The 20753-nt window shown below is 37.7% G+C and overlaps 1 protein-coding gene across 1 annotated transcript in view; it reads left to right on the top strand.

Moving 5' to 3' along the window:
* Positions 1-9096, top strand: part of si:dkey-1d7.3 (transmembrane protein 132D) — a 32292-nt gene extending 23196 nt beyond the window's left edge. The window contains exons 6-10 of the mRNA XM_041970271.1: positions 1860-2068; positions 4633-4813; positions 5023-5136; positions 5242-5433; positions 7503-9096. Coding sequence (XP_041826205.1) covers positions 1860-2068; positions 4633-4813; positions 5023-5136; positions 5242-5433; positions 7503-8981 — 2175 coding nt within the window. The 3' untranslated portion in view covers positions 8982-9096. The remainder of the gene's footprint in view (positions 1-1859; positions 2069-4632; positions 4814-5022; positions 5137-5241; positions 5434-7502) is intronic.
* The last annotated feature ends 11657 nt before the right edge of the window (positions 9097-20753 follow it).

A 20753-nucleotide genomic window follows, 5' to 3' on the forward strand; every position in this document is an offset into this window, starting at 1 on the left:
TAAAATTTGACAATTAACTGCAGTTCACATGTGCTGAACTGGAGTCGAGGCCATCTGTATGGATCACCAATCGACTGCTGAGAACAGAGTCTGGGTTTCTGTCTGTGTGTGGTGCACTTAATGTCAAAGAGGACTATGCATGCCAATCCCACTCTGCCTCTCACAGAGGAGCAGCTGGATTATAAAAACAGCAAAAATAAATCTTGAGCTGATATTTTAATTTAGAAACAGGGACACATCTATGTAGCAATAATTATTAGAAAGCACATTTTCTTAGTTACTTCAGTATTAAAGGCAGAACTAATGACGTAGAAGCTTATTGAGTTTAGCCCCAGGGTTCCTTTCAGTAGCAGGTTTTCATACCAATCCCTTGTCAATTTCCCATTATTCTAATTTTCATAATAATGTACAATTAGATTTTCAACAGCTATTTAAAATCTGTCTTTACATTAAAAGTGAATTTTCCTTGCTGCTCTATACAGCCACACAGACTCCTGTATTGTACAATACCGCTGCTGCATTGCTAATAAAACAGCTAGCACTAGTCCTCACACAAAGGAGTCAGTTTTTAAATTTTGTCGCTTTTATTCTATATTGATTGTGTGTTTGTTGTAAATATCCATATTCTGTATGTTTCATGCTTCTGATTACATCTGCACTGTGAATAATTTTAGTTTTAGTTTAGTAACTCTGACAAGTTACACAAGCTGATGTTTATGTTCAACACACTCCAAACACGCTTAATCCGTCTCCTTGGAGATTTTTTTTACACTGATCCAAGATGAATGGAGGACAACAGAAACCAGGACTGAAATATAAAATATTAAAATTGAGAAAACATGGCTGAAAATTGGACTGCTGTGATGGAAAGTATATCTAATTTGCTAAAACATGCATGGCCACTTGTATTGATGTCTAAAGATGCAGCATTTCCAGTGCCAAAATAATGCATATATAATATGGAATTGCAGGATGAAGAATGCCTTTTGAAGATTGTGTTTTCTTTCTTTTTCTCTTCAACCTGTTTCATCACTTAACATTAAAAATGTTTTGAGTGGTTACTAGTCCTAGAATATACTGTTTGTAATTGCATTGGAGAGATGCCCAAGACATCAGAGGCTGTGGTGTGAGGCAATCAGCATGATGGAAGAAGCTCTTCAGATAGTGGCAGCTGTCTTTTGTATGTTTCCACAGGTGTAGAACTTGACTATTTGAAGCTGTTCCTTTCCCCTCCTTTTTTCTTGCTTTTTTCCTCCTCCTTTCCTCCTCCTTCTCTCCGGTGCTACACTCTATTCTCCAGTCTAGTGCTCTCCAATTACCCCAGTGGAGCCACTGGTTTGTTAAGATAAGTGAGGCGGTAGTGGAGATAGGCCTCCAATCTGGAATAAAACACACCAAGTGCTGTGTCTCCCCTCATTGCTCTTGTTGGTGGGGATTACAATGCTCCCACCTACAGTACAGCACCTCAGGAACAGCTGTTAAAAAAAAAAAAAAAGGGCTAATTTACCTTCAGTGAGAAGGCACAAAAACACACTAAGATTCTCAGCCTTACCTTAGAAAAAAAAATGTGTTTTTTGCATATTGTTTTAGCTTGTATTCAAATTTGTGCCTGTCTCTGCTCATCATTCATCCATACAAAAACAATCTCGTTCAGTTTGCATGGGCTTTCAGTTGGAAAAACTGGAAAAATGGAAATGCTGTACACCTGCAAAAATGTAATCCAAATCACTAAACAACATCCAGCCTTTTTTAGTCAAGTGTATCTTCTGATTTTTTTTTTTTTTTTTTTTTTGCTATTCCTTCTTTTTTAAACAATAAGTTGTTTCATTCTTCACTTTTTTTCTCATTTGTTTTTCCAGGTGTCAGAGCACTGCAACTATGTTTATGTAAATGGAAAGGAGACAAGAGGGAAAGTCGGGGTGATGCTAAACTTTACATATGGTTTCCTGAGTGCGCAGCTTGAGATGAATGTATGGATGCCCCGCTTGCCCTTGTTCATCGATGTGGCCGACCCCGAGCTGAGCCAGATCAAAGGCTGGAGGGTACCTGTTACTACTGGCAACAGGAAGTAAGGTTTAAACAGCTGCACTGTATTCAGTGGTTGTGCTCCTCGTACCTTGATTTTGAGGATGCTTTTTGAAATAAAGTCACACATCATTTTTATACTGTTCAATCAGACTGAAGGACAGCAGCTAATATATTGTCATATATTCTGTGCTATAAGCACAGAAAAACAACAAAGTTGATCAACATACAGTAGTTTTTGAGTCCTTGCTTTGAAGTTATTTCTCAGGTCTCAGTGATGTTCCAGGTGTTATACAGTCAAGATATTTATGAATTGAATGTCAAGCCACTCAAAAGTTAAATATCTTTGTTGGTCAATCGATTTTTAATTGACACTTTGACAGAGATCATTGGTCAACATATAAATTCTATCATTACTTTGTGGTGGTGTTGAATTTATTTGCATTATAGTGAGAAGTGTGTTTGTTGTCTGTAAATTGCAGAGAAGTAACAAAGTAAATGCAGCTACCTCAGAGCTTAAGGATTTTTCCACATATTTATACAAGTAAATACTTGATCCTCTTTGAAACAGCACCCCTGAGCAAGTGCTAATGTAATTTTATATTTTAGTCTTACTCATAGTTAGGATGAATAAAAAAGACATGGAAACATACAAAAAAAATAAATAAAACAAAACAAAACAAAACAAAAAAACAACAATAACAAAAGAAAAAACACCCCAAACACTAAATTAGTTTTCAGACATTTCTTTTATCAGGACTTTTGTGGTTTCATAATCAATACAGGAAATAACCCTTAGTATCTGCTCTTGACACATAATTTATAAGTGAATTGGATCGATTGCATAGGACAACCCTATAAATAAATTAATTAATTAATGTCATGGACAGCCTGATGCTTGGCCATTGTAACTGGACTTATTTGTTGTGTAGCAAAGATAAATCTTTACAACCTTACAAGAGCTGTGTGGCAAAGTGGTGGAAATGTTTTGATTTGGGGTCATGGTGCTGCCTCAGGGACCAATGCAGTTATATTTAGTGATTTGACTGTGAACCCTGCATCATATCAGGACGCACAGAAAACAAGGGTGATAGCTTGTCCCAAAGCTGAATCTGAATAAGTTTACAGAAGGTTATGAATGGAAAATACTTGAAATATTTTAATTGTTAGGAATGTGCTTGATTAAAACTCACAGAAAAGCCAATGTTAGGACTGTTACAAAACAACAAAGAAATTAAAAAAAAAGTTGATTCTGAAGCCTGGTGTGCAGGAAAATTTTACTCCTATTGGTCTTTTTTTTTCCATGAGCAATTTTAACTTTGCCATACGAGTGTATGTTGTACCTCTGTGTTTGGTGCATTAGTGGGTAGGCGAGTGTAGAAGCAACACAGTTGCCCTGGAGATAAAGGTTAGTGGGTTGTCACTCAACGAGTACAGTAGTCGTTATTTTCCCAATCAATACTAATTGATTATGGTTGACTGATGGGCTGTCATCTCCCCAAAAAATCAATTCCCAGCTCCAGATACAAAGAGATAGTGGGTCAGAAATGTCAAGAGTTCAATGGAATTGTACTAAAAAAGAGGCACTGAATTTTCTTTATTGTAAAATTACATTGTGTCATTATATGTTACAAAGAGAAAAAGTGGTTTCTCTTTGATTTTATTAAGCCTGCTTAAAATATCTGGATAATATGTTAACAGTCTTTGTGTCATTATGAACTAATAGTTAAATTTATCTTTAGTGGTTTTAAAGAAGGCATGAATAAACTCCAGCAAATGATCACAGACTATAATTATACTCCGTTTACTGATGCTAAAAATAAACGCTGAAATCACAAACTGTTTGAATTAAAAAAGTCTGTTTAAAAATATCTGCTCCCATGATTTTTGAAAAGAAAACAAATTAGCAGTAAAAAACCTGACATAAGTAGTCTATGTTATAGTCCCTGCTGCTATACTATTGGTAACCTTCACAAGTTGAACAGGTTTCAGCAAAGAGTTACTTTGGTGTCTGATGTTGAGTCACACTGATTTAATTCAGGCAGCATTCCCATCACATGTTAAGCTCTGACCTTAGGCAACATAATAATGATGTTTATTTGGACTGTAACTCTTGATGGGAGCTTTCTGCCTGCAGTGCAAAAACATTTCCACCAACCCTCCAGCACACCTGAGGTGCTGTGTGCGGCAGACCAGCTGTGCTTATGATAATTATATGATCATTGCTGAGGGCTTCGCAGCTTAACCTCTATCACCCACAAACAAACCACTCAGCCGTGGGATCTTGGCTAATTTAACTTAAATGCATTTTGAGGAAAAGGTCACTCTGCGTGTGTTGTGCCTCCGTAGGAGGAAGGAAAATACTGCAGGTCTATACTTTTTGTCTTCCAGGAGTTCACTGATTAACTCAGTGTAATTGTTGTGTTGTTGTTTCAAAAGTATTTGAAGCAATAGGAGATTGCCTGCCTAGCTGTGCTATGGGAGGAAAAAGCAATAGTTATGTGCAGAAATAGGGTTTAAAGTGATTTCACTGCAAGACAAGTGTGTATATAAAAAAGTTCACCAACCTTATCTAAATTATGTGACTTATTGTTATCTATGTTTTAGGTCTACATGGGACAGTGAGGAAGAGGAAGAGATGAGAAAGGGCAGAGGTTGCATGCTGCAGTACCAGCACTCCACACTGAGGGTGCTCACACCCTTTGTGGCACAGCCTGATGCTGAGGTGCTGCCAGACTTGCTTACTGGGAAAGAGCCTGTTGAGTACTTCCTAGGGTCTGACTGGCAGGTAAAAACATTTTAGTATTCCCAAATGAAGCTCATATGCATTTTTTTTTTGCCAGCAGGATTTAGAGGGTTTGACATTTTGGCTCAAGCTGTATAAATTAAAACATCTATGTGCAGTGAAAGTATAATGATTCGACTGCTGCATTTTATTTGGTATTGTCAAATATTTGCTTTGATTGATTTAATCTTCATTCTCTTTTTGACTGACAGGTGGATGTGACCAATCTGGTGCAACATTCATTAGAAGTAGCAGATCCTGATGTAGCCAGAGTCCAAGATGGGATGGTTCTCCAAGGACGGGCTGTGGGTACCACCACTGTGCAGGTGAATCACGGGCTCTGTGCCTGTGTTTGCGTTTGCGTTTACATGTGGCTTTACCAGAATGAATTTTTTCCATCTGCAGTATGGATGAGAATATACTACTTGCAGGTGCTGTCCCCTGTAACGTCCACGGTCCTGGCTGAGAGGAGCATCAGAGTGCAGGATGACAAAGTGAGTGTGACAGAACTGGGGGTGCAGTTGGTTTCTGGACTTTCTCTGTCCCTTCAGCTCAGTCCAGGGAGCAACACGGCTGTTGTTGCCACGGCAACCACCCGGGAGATGATCACACAGCTAAAACAGGTAAGTAATTGGAAAATTGTTACACACAAAGCATAAAAGTGTAGCACACAGCTCAGTTGTTCGCAATAACACTTTTGTCTTTCCATGCCTGCTGATTTTACAGTAGCACTTCTCATTTTTAGATGCACTGCATGACCTTTGAAGGACCACTTCAGTTCAAACACAGATTTATTAATCTCATCAAAAATCTCATTCAAGACTTTGAAGCCCACATTTTTGTACAGGATCAATTAGGTAAAAAAAATCTAATAATAAAAAAAAGGTTCTTTAAAGCACTAGCCTCCACATTCTATTTGTAAACCTCATCTTTGTAAGGTTGACGGTCATTAGAATGTCAGCCAGGCAGGGATTTTTATGAGAGCTTTCCTGAGAGTACAATATTTAAAAATATAAATACAGCCACAAACAGCTATTTATGTTGAAAGGGTTCAGAGATACAATGTTGGCCTTACCAGAGAAGGAAGCACACTTTCTCTGTGTTTGCTGTGGTCCGAGCCTCTTTGTTCTGTTGGCTGTTGATTAACATGTATGTTAGTGCATGTGCCCTACAATCTAAAGTAAACAAGCATCCAGATTTTCTTCCGCTCATAAACCAAATTCTTCTGCTGAAATGCCCTCTAGAAAGACAGGGATTTAACCAAATAAGACCTACTTTAGCTGTTTTAAGTTGTGTCTTTAAGTTGTGTTTGTTTTGTAAAGAGAGTCACCTACAGTAATAAAACACCAAAGTGGTTTCCTCAGGTTGTATATGGCATCATTAGAAGTGTGGGCATTTTACATGTTAGCCTCAGGCATTCTTCTACTGACATAGTTCCCTCCTTTAAGTAGTTACATCAGCCATGAAAGGCTCAGTTTGGTGCTTGCATAATAAAGCAACAACATACATAACATTAACATATTCACAGACCTGGAATGTAAATACAACATGCTTGTCTTCATTATAGGAAAATGTTGCTAAAATCCCAAAAGTGTTGCTACTTTTTGATTTCAAATCAAATCTTCAAAATAGGAATTAACAATACATCTCAGTGTATGGAATGAACTTTTCATAATACCATACTCCAGATAATTTGATTTGTTTTAATAATAATTTAAAAAGGTTAAAAAAAAATCTGTATAAACAACACAAACAGAAAAATAGAAGATTACCCTATTATAGAATATGATCCTAAATCTTCATTTTCCAGCAAAGATATAGGTCTAATGGTCTTTGGCAGCACAGAAAATGATTTGTATAGTAAGAATTCCCTTAAAGAGCAGATTTACACAGTGCAGACATCAGAGCTGTAATACTATTTGTGCTTTGTCTTTGCTTGTATGCTCATTGTGTTCACAGCCTGAGCCATCATGTGCAGTTGCCGTCCTGTGTGGGAGAGCTGAGATGAGGCAGACAGAGTGCACAGAGACACATTTTAAAAGCTCACTCACACAGTTAGCCATGGCAGCTTGCCTTTTTATAAAACCCGCCCCTTGTTGCAGGCAAGGTCCACAGCTGCTGGACAACAGCTCACTGTACCGCCAGTACACTGCCACTGCAACCCTGCTCCTGTCAATAACTATTAGAATCATGCCAATGCAGATGACCAGCCAGTTGTGTCTCTGATGGCAAGCTGTTAATGTTCTGCTCAGATCATTTATTGTATTTAAATGCAAAATATAGGTTAGGTCTGTGGCAACCCAGAGACTGACTTTAGCCACAGGAAATGGGTCATTGTATATAAAAATGATTTGATTGGCTAATTCTGTTGTTGATGTGACCCCTCTTGCTGTCTTTTGTGTTGCTTTTAGAAGGAACTCTATTACACTCTTAAAGTATCTTTAGTTAGCAATCATGGGAATATAGCCCTTGGTGAGGGTAAGGTGGGATATTGTTTTGCTGGATCTTGTCTGACCTGTTTTTTTAAACTCTGTATTGTTCAGTTATAACAGTCTTTTTCTTTCTTTCTTTCTTTCTTTCTTTCTTTCTTTCTTTTTTTCTTTCTTTCTTTCTTTCTTTCTTTCTTTCTTTCTTTCTTTCTTTCTTTCTTTCTTTCTTTCTTTCTTTCTTCCTTTCTTTTTGCCTTGTACAGGAAGCGGTGGTCAGCTGCTGGGTTCAGTTCAGCGACGGGGCAGTTGCTCCACTCGAGCTGTTTGATCGTAGTATCTACTCTCTCACGGTCTCTACCCCTGATGAGAGGGTAGCCACGGTTCGCCGTACACCTCAGTCCACCTTTGTAGTCGCACAAGGTGAAGGAGAGGGCCGGGCAAAGTTAGTGAGGGTTGAGCTGAGGATCTGTGAGGAATGCCAGAAGTCTAAGAGGAAAAGTAAGTTGGTAGTAGGGGCAGGCTTTCTCAAGACCAACTTCCAACGTAGCAAAACTGTAGAGGGAGAAGGTGGTTCTGATACAAGCAAAATTATTAATGGTGGTACATCAGAGGTGGTGGGTGAACTTAAAACGCCACAGAGAGCTGTCACAGTCTTGGATAAAAGGCTACTCAGAGGCACAGCGCCTGACCAGCAGTCTGTTGTGGCAGAAGTAACCACCTCCACAACTTTTTCCCCTAGACGTGTGCAGCCACATGCTGTGTGGATTGGAACAATCAAAGATACTAGTGGACCAGCCTTTAGTGTCACTAGCAAGGTGAACCCTACAACTATGAGCAGACCTGGCTTAAATATACAACTAAACTCTGTCAAGCCTACAGCGGGTGCTGTAGATGAAGGAGATGGGCAAAAGAAAAGTTATGCAAATATGCTTGATAATTTAAATTTGCCTCCCAACAATGACATTCCTAAAGCAGAAACACCAAAGAAGGAACCTCCTAAATCTAAAACACCAAAAGTAATAGAGAGTGACCTCATTCGTACATTCAGATCCATGTCAGACTTGGAAATTGGCATGTATTCCTTAGTAGGGGTCTCCTGTGTAGCAATTCTGGCATTTTTGCTCAACTGTGCTTCGTATAATCTCTGTTTCCGGAACCACAAGACCCCCATACAACCAGCCCCAGTGCCAAATGTGGACTCAAAGGATCACAAGCATGACTGGGTGTGGCTGGGGAGTGGGAATCACAACTCTCCTGCAGCAGGCACCGCAGGTCCCCCAGCTCAAGCATCAACTCTAAAACGTGAGCCTCATCGTCCTCTGGAATCCCATCATTCCATAGATTCCATGAGCCCCTGCAGCCTAGAGAACACTTTGCCCACTGTGAGTGCCCCAACAGTCCCAGAAAGGACTGCCACCCTGGGCCGCAGCAGGACCAGCTCTCAGCAGCAATTTAAAACAAAGGCAATTGATCCCATGGCAAATCGTTCGGCTACCTTGCTGGCAAGGCCTCACCGCAGCGAGCCGCTCCATTCTCCCACCAGTAAGAGAAATCAGGTCCAGTTTACTACCTTCACTACACTGGACATCAAGCACTTGAATGCTCTAAAAAAGAATGGCGTGGACATAAACTGGGCAAACCAGCAGGCACAAGCACAACAGCAACAGCCTGCTGCTGAGCCCCAGACACTTTTACCTGACATGCCATGGCCTGTAGTCAAACCTTTGGGAGCACCCCAGTGAGTTCACTGAGGTGCATGTATGTGTTTGTATAAGGGATTAAGACAGAGAACTCTACTCATCATGCATACTGTGGTAAAGAAAGATTAGAAGAAAACAATGGCTTTAATCTTTTGATACAATATAAATCTTGTTTAAAGATGCATTTATTATTAGCATTAAGGGCATTTTATATGTAAAAAATAATGTGAGCTCAGTGAAAGTCCTTCAGTTTGTAATGGTATAGCCAAAAAAAAACAACTTAAAGGGATACTGTCTTTATTTTTTACATTTTAATTTAATGATTATTAGTTTGTTTTGACCTGCTGATGCTGAGTTCTTGTATTTAATTTAAAAAGATAGGAATACACTAGATTAGTGCTGTAAATATACATATATCTGTGCTATTTTTAGTTATTTACACATTTCTAAAGTGAAACAAAAGAATTTCAGTCTCCTTTCTGTACAGTTCTGTTTCCCCAGTAGAAATTACTCCAGATCAAGCTAGTTGTCATGGTTAATACAGTATGGAGGGATTTCCTACCTTTCTTTCTTTTTTTTTTTCTTTTCCTTTTTTTTTTTTCGTTAGTAATTCTATTCTTTCCCAGCCTTTTGTGCTTAGGATTTCTCCAGAGAATGTCTTGGTGCAATTTGTCAGAGAATATGCAACAGTCATCAAGTTATTTTGAAGCAATCTGTTGCCACATTTCTTCACCAGATGCTTATTCAGATTTAATATGTGCTTCGCAAATATAGTCTGTGTAGAGTGTAAGATGGACATTGTTTCTGAACATTTGCAATTCAGACTTGTCCTGGGAGCTTCCTTATACAGCTTGTAAAACTGTCTAATCTCTGTCTCCAGACACAGTGCAATACATATTCAGTTTTAAAATTTTTTATGTGTGAATGAAAAATTATGATGCCTTTACTATGTAACATTTTCCTATTTTAAACCAAATGTGATGTCTATTTCCTATGTGTTTCTATCAATAAAGCATAAATACATAAATCTGTTATAGTTGAAATGTTCATTGCAACCATTGTTTCTGAAATAGTACACTGATTCCCAGGAAAGCATAGTAAATGGTTTGGATTATAAGCTGAGGCTTTAGTGGGATTTAATTATGTTTAATCACACTTCAATGTGATTTAAGGCTGATGTCATCATTCTGCAAAATGTCATCCACAGAGCAATGTATTTGATGTGCCTGCCAATATTAGGATTCTGTGCAGCTTCACAGAATAACTCGAACACGGAAAGTTCCAGAGACAGAGAGTGCTCCTCCTTGCATCCTGACTCTGTCCCCAAAGAATTACAGGTATTTTATCAAAGGTAGAGGCTTGCATATGGAAACTCATGGCTCATTTTTCTCCTTTTTATTTATCCTCCTTCTAGTGTCTCTGAGGTGACTTGCTCAAAATTACATTCTGTGAACTAAGGTGAATAAACACTGTCTAGAGCTTAAAGAAGCCCAAATAATCTGATGCCATCCACAGCAGGAATTTGCTGCAGTGGATATGACAGCACACATCGTCACTCTCTGCAAACAGCATCTGGTGGATTTGGGAGAATGATAAAAGCTATTTTAATAACTTCCTTTCAAATTCTCTTTCTACAAATCCACCATTTTCGTAAACTCTCTCCTTTCTGGTTGATTTATCTTTCCCGTAACGGTAGAAAAAGTAAACAAACTCATCTTGGAGATAGGCAGTGATTCAAAGCTGTCCCTGGGGTGCATCGTTGTTTGACATCTTATATTGTGGAGCTGTTATAAAGGACAGAGAACTCCAAATCCAAGTTCAGACACATCTGATTAGACTATAGATGTTGCAGTGTTGCAAGACAACATTGCAATAATAAAATATAGATTTTTTTTTTACATTGAAATGCTGCAGCTGTATTTTTTATATCCTTCTGTTGTTTGTTTTATCCCTTGTTTTTCCCTTTATGTAAACTGAACACAAGTTAAAGCCTGTGTGAGGCAGCTGTCTTCATTAGATTTCTGGGAAAACTCTTCAGTTTATCATAATCAGGAATATTATGCTGATTATAAGTATAACTTCAATTAAATCTAATTACATCTGGCAATAATTTATTGAGATCCAATAACTAAAGTACTTTGCATAACATGAAATACCTAAATTGTAAATAATGTTTGACTTTATGAACAAGAAAGGAGCAGAGTCCCTTGGTATCATTACAGCTGGATCTCTAATCTGGAGCATCAGCTTCCCTGTTGACAGATTTAAGGGATTGAGGTCATTGTGTTGCAGGATTAGTGTGCATTAGTGGAGTGTCTCAGTAGCACAGTCCTGATAATGTGGGCCAAAAGAGACAAGGTCACTTATTTCACAAGTCTGTGTTCTCAAAGGTTTAACATGTGGTCACAGGAAAGTGTGGGTGTAAATGGAAAAGCTCACTTGAGAAGACATAATTCTCAAAAGTTTAAGGAGAATAAACAAGTGGTCCTTAGAGACACATTTATCTATTTCATTCCTTTAAGTTATATTAAATATGAAGGTTTTACTTGAGGTTTTGTTTCTTGAAATGATCTATTGAATTTAGTCTAAAATAATTTGCTACCACCAGAAATATTAGTGTGTTTGGTGTCCTCCATGGATGCACTTTCAAGGGTCTTCGAGAAGTTCATGTCTCCAGAGACTCGCCTATTTTTGTAGTTCAAATAATAGATTCATTCTATAAACTGCATCTGTCCCCCAGTAAATGCTAAGATGAATCTACCTGAAAAATGAATGCACAAATGAAACAATAACCACAGTGAGGGTAAGTTTAGAATTTCATTACTAATGCCATACACTAATGGCTTTACTGGGAGTACCATTGAATGTTGTTTTCGTAGCAATTCCTGTACAAAGTGGCTCTTGCAATAACAAACAACTGCGTTCTTCAATTTCATAGAGAATATCTCATTTTGAATTCGATGGCTGCAATGCATCTCAAAACACTTAGAACAGCATAATGTTTACCATTGTGTAGCATCCTCTCTTCTTTCACTGCAGGCAGTCCAGCTTTGTATTTGGACTCCTCCTAGGAAGCCATACTGTCATGACGGATGCAGTACGAAGAGGCATTTTCTGGAAGGGAGCAGATGTGAACCTCTACCTTTCAGCATTAATGTAGCCTTCACAGATGTGTAAGCTGCCTACACCATAGGCACTAATGCAACACTGCCTGGATCTAGTGATTTCTAAAGGTCTGAACATTTCTAAGGTTGTTGTAATGGATGTTGCTCCGTCTGATCATTCCTGTGTTTTCTTTGTGAGTGCTGTTATTGTCAATAAAAAAAGCCCAAACAGAGGTTATCAAGAAACAGTACATTGGTGAAAATACCATTGAAATGTTTATACAAGCATTTAAAGCATTATTGATGTCATTGCTCTTACCAAGGTCAAAGTGATTGCTGCCATGGAAAAATGCCACGCTGACAAGAGCTGAAAAACGAGAATGTCAAAAAGCTGAACGCAGGTGGCGGAAAACAATTGCAGGTTCATTAGATCTCACTGCTGGATTTGACACAGTCAACCATTTTACTGGGTGGACTTTTGAGTCCTATTTAAAAGAAAGGGGCTACTTTGTGTCTATAGGTAACTAAAAATCTGAGCAAACTAAAATAGCCCGTGGAGTTCCCCGAGGCTCCATCCTGGGACCACTGCTGTTCAACATTTACATGCTGTCAGTCGCTCAGTTATAAAAAAACAACAAAATATGTTGCCATAATTATGCTGATGACAGACAAATCTACATAACCATCTCACTATAGTGACTATAGTCTGATTCAAACTCTGATCAAGTGCAGCGATCAAATTAAAGATTGGATGTGTCAGAACTTTCTTCAGGTAAATCAAGACAAAATTGAAGTAATAGTTTTTGGAGCCAAGGAAGATTAAAAGTCAGTGCTCAGCTTCAAACAGCTCAAAACTAGCAACCAAGGCAGAAATCTGGGAGCTGTCATGGACTCAGACCTGAATTTTTCACAGTCATATTAAAAGTTGTGAAGCCATCTATCATTTAAAGAACATATCAAAGATTAAAGGACTGATGTTTCAGCAGGATTTAGAAAAACTTGTCCATGCATTAGACTACTGTTATTCTGTCCTCACAGCTCTCCCTAAAAAGTCCATCAGACAGCTGCAGTTAGTCCAGAATACTGCTGCTTGAGTCCTCACTAAGACCAAGAAAGTAGACCATGTAATTCTAGTCCTCAGATCTTTACACTGGTTTCCTGTCCCTGAAAGAATTGACCTTAAAATCCTGCTGTTAGTTTACAAAGCACTGAATGGTTTAGGACCAAAATACATTCAGAATCTTCTGGTTCATTGTGAACCAATCAGATTCCTCAGGTCATCAGGGTCAAATCTACTTTCTGTTCCCAGAGTCAGAACTGAACATGGAGAGGCAGTGTTCAGCTTTTATGCTCCTCACATGGTGAACAAACTCCCAGAAAACTGCAGGTCTACTGAAACTCTCAGCAGTTTTAAATCAGGATTAAAAATGTTTCTATTTGCTGCCTTTTATCAAAACAACTGTTAATTCCGTACACTGTTACTTTTATTTTTTGCATTTTATCTATTTTATTAGATTATTTTATAAATTTTAATGCACTTTTTATTGCTTCCTGCACCCCACTGTAATGCTTTTAATGTTTTATGTAAAGCACTTTGAATTGTCTTGCACATGAAATGTGCTGTACAAATAAACTCGCCTTGCTATGCGTTGCAAAGAACTGCATTGAATATAAGATGTCATTACTGCTTATTAGCTACCAGCATCAGACTGTAGAAAAGAAACAGATGTAGCCATTTAAAGTTTAAGCAAGACAAGTTTATTTGTATAGCACAATTCAATGACAGGGTGATTCAAAGTGCTTCACAGAAACCTTTAAACATCAGAAAATATGAATCATAATTTAAAATTAACAACAAAAGAGACAGGAAAAAGAAAAAACGGTAGTTAAAAACAGTATTAAAAACATGATCAAGTTTAAAAATTCAAGCTTAAATGACAGTGCAGATTTGGACTTTTAAATAAAAACTATTCTAATGCAGCAGAGAAAAAGTGGGTCTTTAACCTGGATTTAAATAAACTGAGTGTTTCAGCTGAACTGAGGCTTTCTGGGAGTTTGTTCCAGACATGTGAAACATAGAAGCTAATAGCTGCTTCTCCGTGTCTTGATTCTGGCTCTGGGAACTGATAAGAAACTGGATCCAGATGACCTGAGAGATCCGGTAGGTTTATACTGGGTCAAGAGGTTACTGATGTATTTTGGTCCTAAAACATTAAAAGATTTACAGACCAGCAACAGAACTTTATAGTCTATCCTCGGATGGACAGGCAGCCAGTGTAAAGACCTCAGAGCTGGACTGATGTGGTATAGATGCTACAGATGGACTTCACAATGACAGGCAGATGAGACAGACACTCTGTATTTCCCCTGCGAAAGCTTCTAAAAGTTGGCCACATAGAAGAGAGTGGGGGTCTTAGGGAAGCAGGCTTTAAAGATCTTTATGTTAAAACAATCTGTTTGATTGGTTGCATAACATGCTAAATCAGAAATAAATAAAAATTTCTATTGAAATGCGAAACACACATAGGATGGATTCCTAGGATAAAAATATTAAACTGGAAATGAGGTGTGCCCCTTTTTATACAGTTATGATTACTTAAATTTAGTAAACTAGCTGGGTTACAGGGTAACTGATGTTTTTACCAGTTAAACCAGCTTAAAAGGACTTTTTAAAACAGATGTTTTAAACATCTTCTAAGTGGTCAATCAACTAAGTGAATATAAAAAGTTCCGTATCTTCTTTCATCCTGTTTTTTTTTTTTTAAAAAAAAGAGCATTAACACAAAGGCAGACAAAAGAAGACCGTCACATAACCGTCAGTCCTCCTATGAAGAAAACGGAGATGAAAGAGACCTCTCATGTCACAGGTAAGAGAACTCAAAACTGTATGGCAGCTCATTAGGATAAAGTACTTTGTGCTTTCCTGCTATACTCATTGCTGTCATTACTTGTCAGAGGAGTGTCAGTGCTCAGTGTGCATCATAAGATAATGTCACCAGACTCACAAAGAAGGAAACTAAAGGCAAAAGAGAAGTATTTTTTGTTAATGAGACAGATTGTAGAAATTGGCTTTATTAGAAAAGAAGACAAAGCAACAGAGGGATTTCAGCTAACGAAAGCTATGTGCATACATCAGGTAAATGAGTTTAGTCTAAAGAGAAGTATTGGAACACAGACAGACAGAATGACTCACCTCTGCGTGACTGCCTGCTCCTTAGAAATTATTTGAATTTTTATATAATCCCAACCATGATCTTTTCTTGTATGATGAAGGAATTATATGAGGATTAAAAAAAAATCTATGTTAAGTCTCATGTTTATTATGATTCCCTCCTTACGCATTGACACAGATGCTTGCAAGATTCTGACATGTCATAATGAGTGTGAGGAGCTGGGTCATGTTTGCCTCTATAAATCTGTAAGCACATGCAATTTGTGAGAAATGAGGATTTATGTGACCATGTTAAGTAAGAGCATAATGCTTTTCTAACATATCTGTGCAGCTATACAGCTTGAGGGGTGCAATGACAGTTTTAACATGCTGCAAGTGTTACAGTTACAGTGGTTACCTATTAATGAAGCAAATCAAAAGTAAAGAGGCTGTAAGGCTTTATTTACCTGTGTGAATCTTAATAACATTCTTTTTAAGTGATAAATGATAAATAGACTGTACTTATATAGTGCTTTTCCATTCATGTTGACCACTCAAAGCAAATATGTCATGCTTTAAACTGAATAAATAAAGACGCACACATGAAAACTTGATTAAAAATCTTCCTTGTGGTATTAAGCAATGTCATTCAAATTTAAAAAATGTCAACCCTCATATGTAAGCTCTTACGATGAACTGTGTGTTTAGAAAAAAACAAACATTAACAAAAAAAAACAAAAAACAAACATAAGTAAAAGCAAACAAATGTGCCAGAATGCACTCCAAGGTCGTGAACTACTTAAGCTTCATCTATATTGATAGCTGGAATAAAAATGAACAATTTCCTTCGGCTTTCCTCACAGTTTCGAAACATGACCTGATCTGACAGGTACAAAATCATTCGTAAATGTTTGCAATAAGAGCAGCATGTACAAACCTCTATAAGTGAAAGTAGTATGACATTCTAGCACTAAACACTTTTTATACATACCATTGCCTGTGAAGGTCTATAATTTTTCTAAATAAAAAAAGAGGATAAATATCTATACACAGTTTTAACTGCAGTCTAATGAAGAAGAGTGTTGCATTAAAAAAAATCTTGCTATGACAAAGATTTGGTGCATCTTTCACACATTCACAGCACATAGTTTATGCAATGTGACTTCCTTCTCTAAGCTTGGTAATATGCAAACTAAACCTTGCTGTGCAATCCCATGAAAAACATTTAGGAAAACATACTGGATCTTTGCTCCTTGACCCTTTTTGTGAATTGCATGCAGCAAAGTTACAACCAGATGAATAGTGTTGGTACCCTCAAGTGAAATGAAACGATGGGACAGTGTTGTAAGTTAGATGTAGTTTAGTGACATTAAAGGTGTTTGTAGTGGAAAATTAGTATTCATCCTCAAAATAGCTGCAGGCACCTGTCTGGCTTCACAGTTACTGCCTCATTTTAGACCTGAAAAGCAGCTTTATGTGTATGTGTACTTGTTTTTCAACAGCAGTACAAAATTATTTCTGAGGGTTAAGATTTAATTGTAGGGTCAAGGTTAGAATTAGGTTGTAGTGCATATTTATTTTATTTTATTTTATTTTACTTTATACCCCAGGCTTAGTGGTGGCCCTAGTCTGTGTTCCATGGCCGTGGGAGCTCTTACTGCAGCCTTCCTCTGCCTCCTTCTGGGTGGGTACATGGTCCTCCCTGTAGTGGGCTGCCTGGTTCCATGCTCTATGGCTGCCAGTTGCCCAGTGCTTGGGGGCCTCCCGTTTACTTCTCGTACTTGGAAAATGTTTGTTTCTCACAGAAGCCGTAGGATGTTTTCTGTTTCTTTACAGGTGTATCTGTTTTTGTATTGGTTGTTTTCTGTCTGTGTTTTTGTCTCCTTTTCTCACTCTTTACTCTCTCTCTCTTTTTCTCTTTTGATAACTCTCTCTTTTGTCCTCCCTGTCAGGTCTAGCATTGTTATGTAAATTCAGAAATAAACAAATATTAAAATTAAGGCAAGGCTTATGGCACAACATGGCAGTCACACCAACATTCAACTGTCTTAATACTGGACAGGACAAGTTAAAGAAAAAAAAAAAAAAAAAAACTAAAACAAAAAAGGTTGATATAACAAACATGTATAGGAGAGACAGAACAAAGAGAGAGAGGAAGAAATTTACTTGTGCTGAGAAGGTGAGGTTGAGTTTTACTGTGACTGTGCATGTGTGGATTATGGATGAGGAGTGTAGAACCAGTCTGTCAAATAGAAATAAGAAAAACATATGACAAGTTCCAAGGTTAGAATATTTCAAACATCAGCATGAAGCTCAAAGAGGTGTTTGAAATATTTCTTTTGTTTAGCTGATGAAATATTTCAAAACCATGGTGAGCATCCATGTGTCATTCAGAGAAAACTCATTTGTTTTGGAAATGTACTATTTTCTTGTACATAGTAAATGGTTCTCTTTCTATTTAATCTCTGACAACTATCATATTCCCTCCTGTGAATATTGGCTCCCTTCTTCCTTCTTCTTCTCAACCTGATCTCCCTCTATCTTTACACTTCACACACATGGTGCATTCATCTTGCCAGCAGCCCCTAAAGAAAGACTGCCTGTCTTGCTATTTTTGCACAACTCTCTTTTCGTCTCTCTCACCTGCCACCCTGCCACTCTCTCAGTTTCCTCTTGATATTTGTTTCCACACAACTTCTTTTTTTTTTTTGCTGACTCTGCATTTTGTTTTGTCTGCAGAATATCAGTGTGGCAAACATAAGGTGAAACAACAAGATTTAGGATTAGTTCTTATCTGTGATAGTGAATAGAATTTTAGTTGTAGTATTGGGTTTCTTAAATATTGTTTCTTTGACATCCTATACAGAAAAAATATCAATTGAAATAATGAAAAATGGTAAAACTGTAATGTGAAAATATATGCAAGAGGATAAGAATTCATGGTCATGGTCTCACCTTCCCAGAAATTGTACCATGTTACTAATGCACATCAGAGAAGTGTGTTCATTTATTTGTTGTTATTGTGGCATGCCAAATCATGCAGCATGTTATTAACATGCATTTTTGTAGTTGTGTACATTGATTTTTTTTTTTAACCTGTCCTGTCCACCATCATAGCAAGCAAAATAAAAATCTGGTTGCTGTATCATGCTGAACAAATTTGCTCTGCCAAGGGGAGGCTTATGGGCATAAGGCTCCTCATGATAATCTAAATCATTTAATTAATTTAATTAAAAAAAAAAAAGTTGTGTACATTGAGAGGATGACACCCAGCCTACAATTTAGTCTTAATCCTAAGCATTTAGTGCATTATTTAATTATACTAAATTACATGCCAAAAGCAGAAAATGTCTATAAATGACAGGTGAAAAGTGACTTTCTAGTTATATGTATTGCCATAAGATCATATTGGGTTAATAACAGACAAGAATATAAGTTGAAATACAATTTTAACTGAAGTTGCCTGTTCTGGACCATAGTCAGGAATCACAACTATTTTAATTAAAGCATCTGCTACCGGTACCAACAACAAATCTAAAATGTCTTTTGGGTTTAACTGTTGTTTTAGGTTTTGGTATCAGCACTCCATTCTTCCCAGTGTGACCAGGTTCTTGTTTTGATGTCTGTTAGTTAATGCCCTTTGTCATTCTGATGCTAACAATCTATTCATGTGTGGTATTTGTTTTGACTGTGGTAGGTAAATATGAATGCAACTAGCTGTTTTCAATGCACAGATTCTGTTTAATTATAGTAGGAGAGATGCTACAGTCGTATCACAAATAGTTTTTCTGTTCTGTTACCTGATTGTGAATTGCAGCATGTCTCTTTGCAGGATTCACATGGGTAGTGCTGCATTTTCTTCATACATCTAGTATTTTTCAATCTCAGGGTGGAAATTTCTTTCTGTGTGGTCTGAGGATCAAGAGGATTGGAGACAGTGGTTTATGTCATGGCAAAGTTTGTGTCAAGCTTTATTAAAATGGTATGTAAGAAGTGAAAGACTGCAAGATTGATTTTCTGGGTTTGCACTTGCGTAATTTCCACTTAAGTTTTCTTAATGAAATGAGTAACTAGGCAGCTGTATTTGAAATATTCTGGAATATGAATGAATTCATATTTAAACACAGCTGGAAGGCATGGATGCACAACATCGATGTGTTGGTTTGCTTCTGCTCTGTATCTTTATTTCTCTTACGATTTATCTCAGTCACATACTTTTTCCCTGCATTTAGCTTGAGGCCATTTTATTAACTGTGTCATGGTGCTAAACTTGTCTTATCCAGGTCAAGAAGAAAAGGCGATTCTATTAAAGAAAGTATTTCAGTATTACAACAGTAGTCTGTTTACAGCAGCAGCTGTCTTCTTTTTTTTTCCTGAATTGAAGTTGGCAGTGTAGCTCCCTGGGGAAAAGTATGGAGTTAGACTCCAACCACACCTTTGATATGGAGCAACATAATTTCAGTTCTTACAAGGTATTTCCTGTAGGCTGAGGGGAAACTGTTGATTAACCATAAGCAGCTTATTTTACATAATTTTTACAAGATATCGGCCTTTGATTCTGTTGTTACTAATGCATATGGAATGGTTCTCATTTGGATTTTATATGCTAATATAAAAATATGGTAAAGGATCTCTGTATAGACATTTGCATTACATGACAATAGACTGTTAAACATAGATGATCAGTAGCTTGCTCACACTAATGCAGGGATCTTAGACTCCGGTCCTCATGGGCCACTATCCTGCAGGTTTGAGATAGATGTTTCCCTGCTTCAACACACCCAATTGAAATTAATGGGTTTTTGTCCAGAACTTGGGAACAAGCTGTTGGATATATTTAATTTGAATCAGGTGTCTTGGAGGTGGGAAGCACCTAAAACCTGCAGGACAGCAGCCCTCGAGGACCAGAGTTTGAGATCCCTGCACCAAGGCAGAAGAATGGAGTATGGTCACTGTGCCACGTTATTGTGCACAAGATGTGGACAGGACTGCAAATGAATACATGTGACCAGTGATACATGTGTATATGTGTGTGACCTGAGCTCAAAGTCTAAGCAACAGCTTTTTCAAAACATCTGCTGCCTGCTGAGCTGCGTTTGTAATGAAACAAAATGTCCCAATGTGGGAGACTTTTGATTCACTTGGGTTACAACAGTGGGATCAACCTGGCACTGGGTGGGATTTTGCATCATTTGAGTTCTACACAGACTCAACAAAACTCCAATTTTCAGCAGCTGGGTATAGAGGATGATATAAGAAGTTTTATCACTCACTGGAGATTCAAACAGCCTTGGGCTGTACACATCCTATATCAAATTGTAATGTTATGATGTATTTTTAAAGCTCAGTTGAAATGTTAAATGTTTGTGAGGTGACTGCTGCAAACAGAGGTGTGTATTATCACCCCCTTTCTTCTACAATCAATTATCAGCTGCTTGGTTTTCTTGACATTTGATATTAAATTGCTCTGTGATATGGTGTTGTTGGCAAACTTCAAAACAATATTCTCTTCCTGCAGGTAAGGATGTGCAGAGTGAAAAGGAGAGGGGCTTAACACAA

The sequence above is a fragment of the Melanotaenia boesemani genome, chromosome 19 (assembly GCF_017639745.1).
Source record: "Melanotaenia boesemani isolate fMelBoe1 chromosome 19, fMelBoe1.pri, whole genome shotgun sequence".
Lineage (NCBI taxonomy): Eukaryota > Metazoa > Chordata > Actinopteri > Atheriniformes > Melanotaeniidae > Melanotaenia > Melanotaenia boesemani.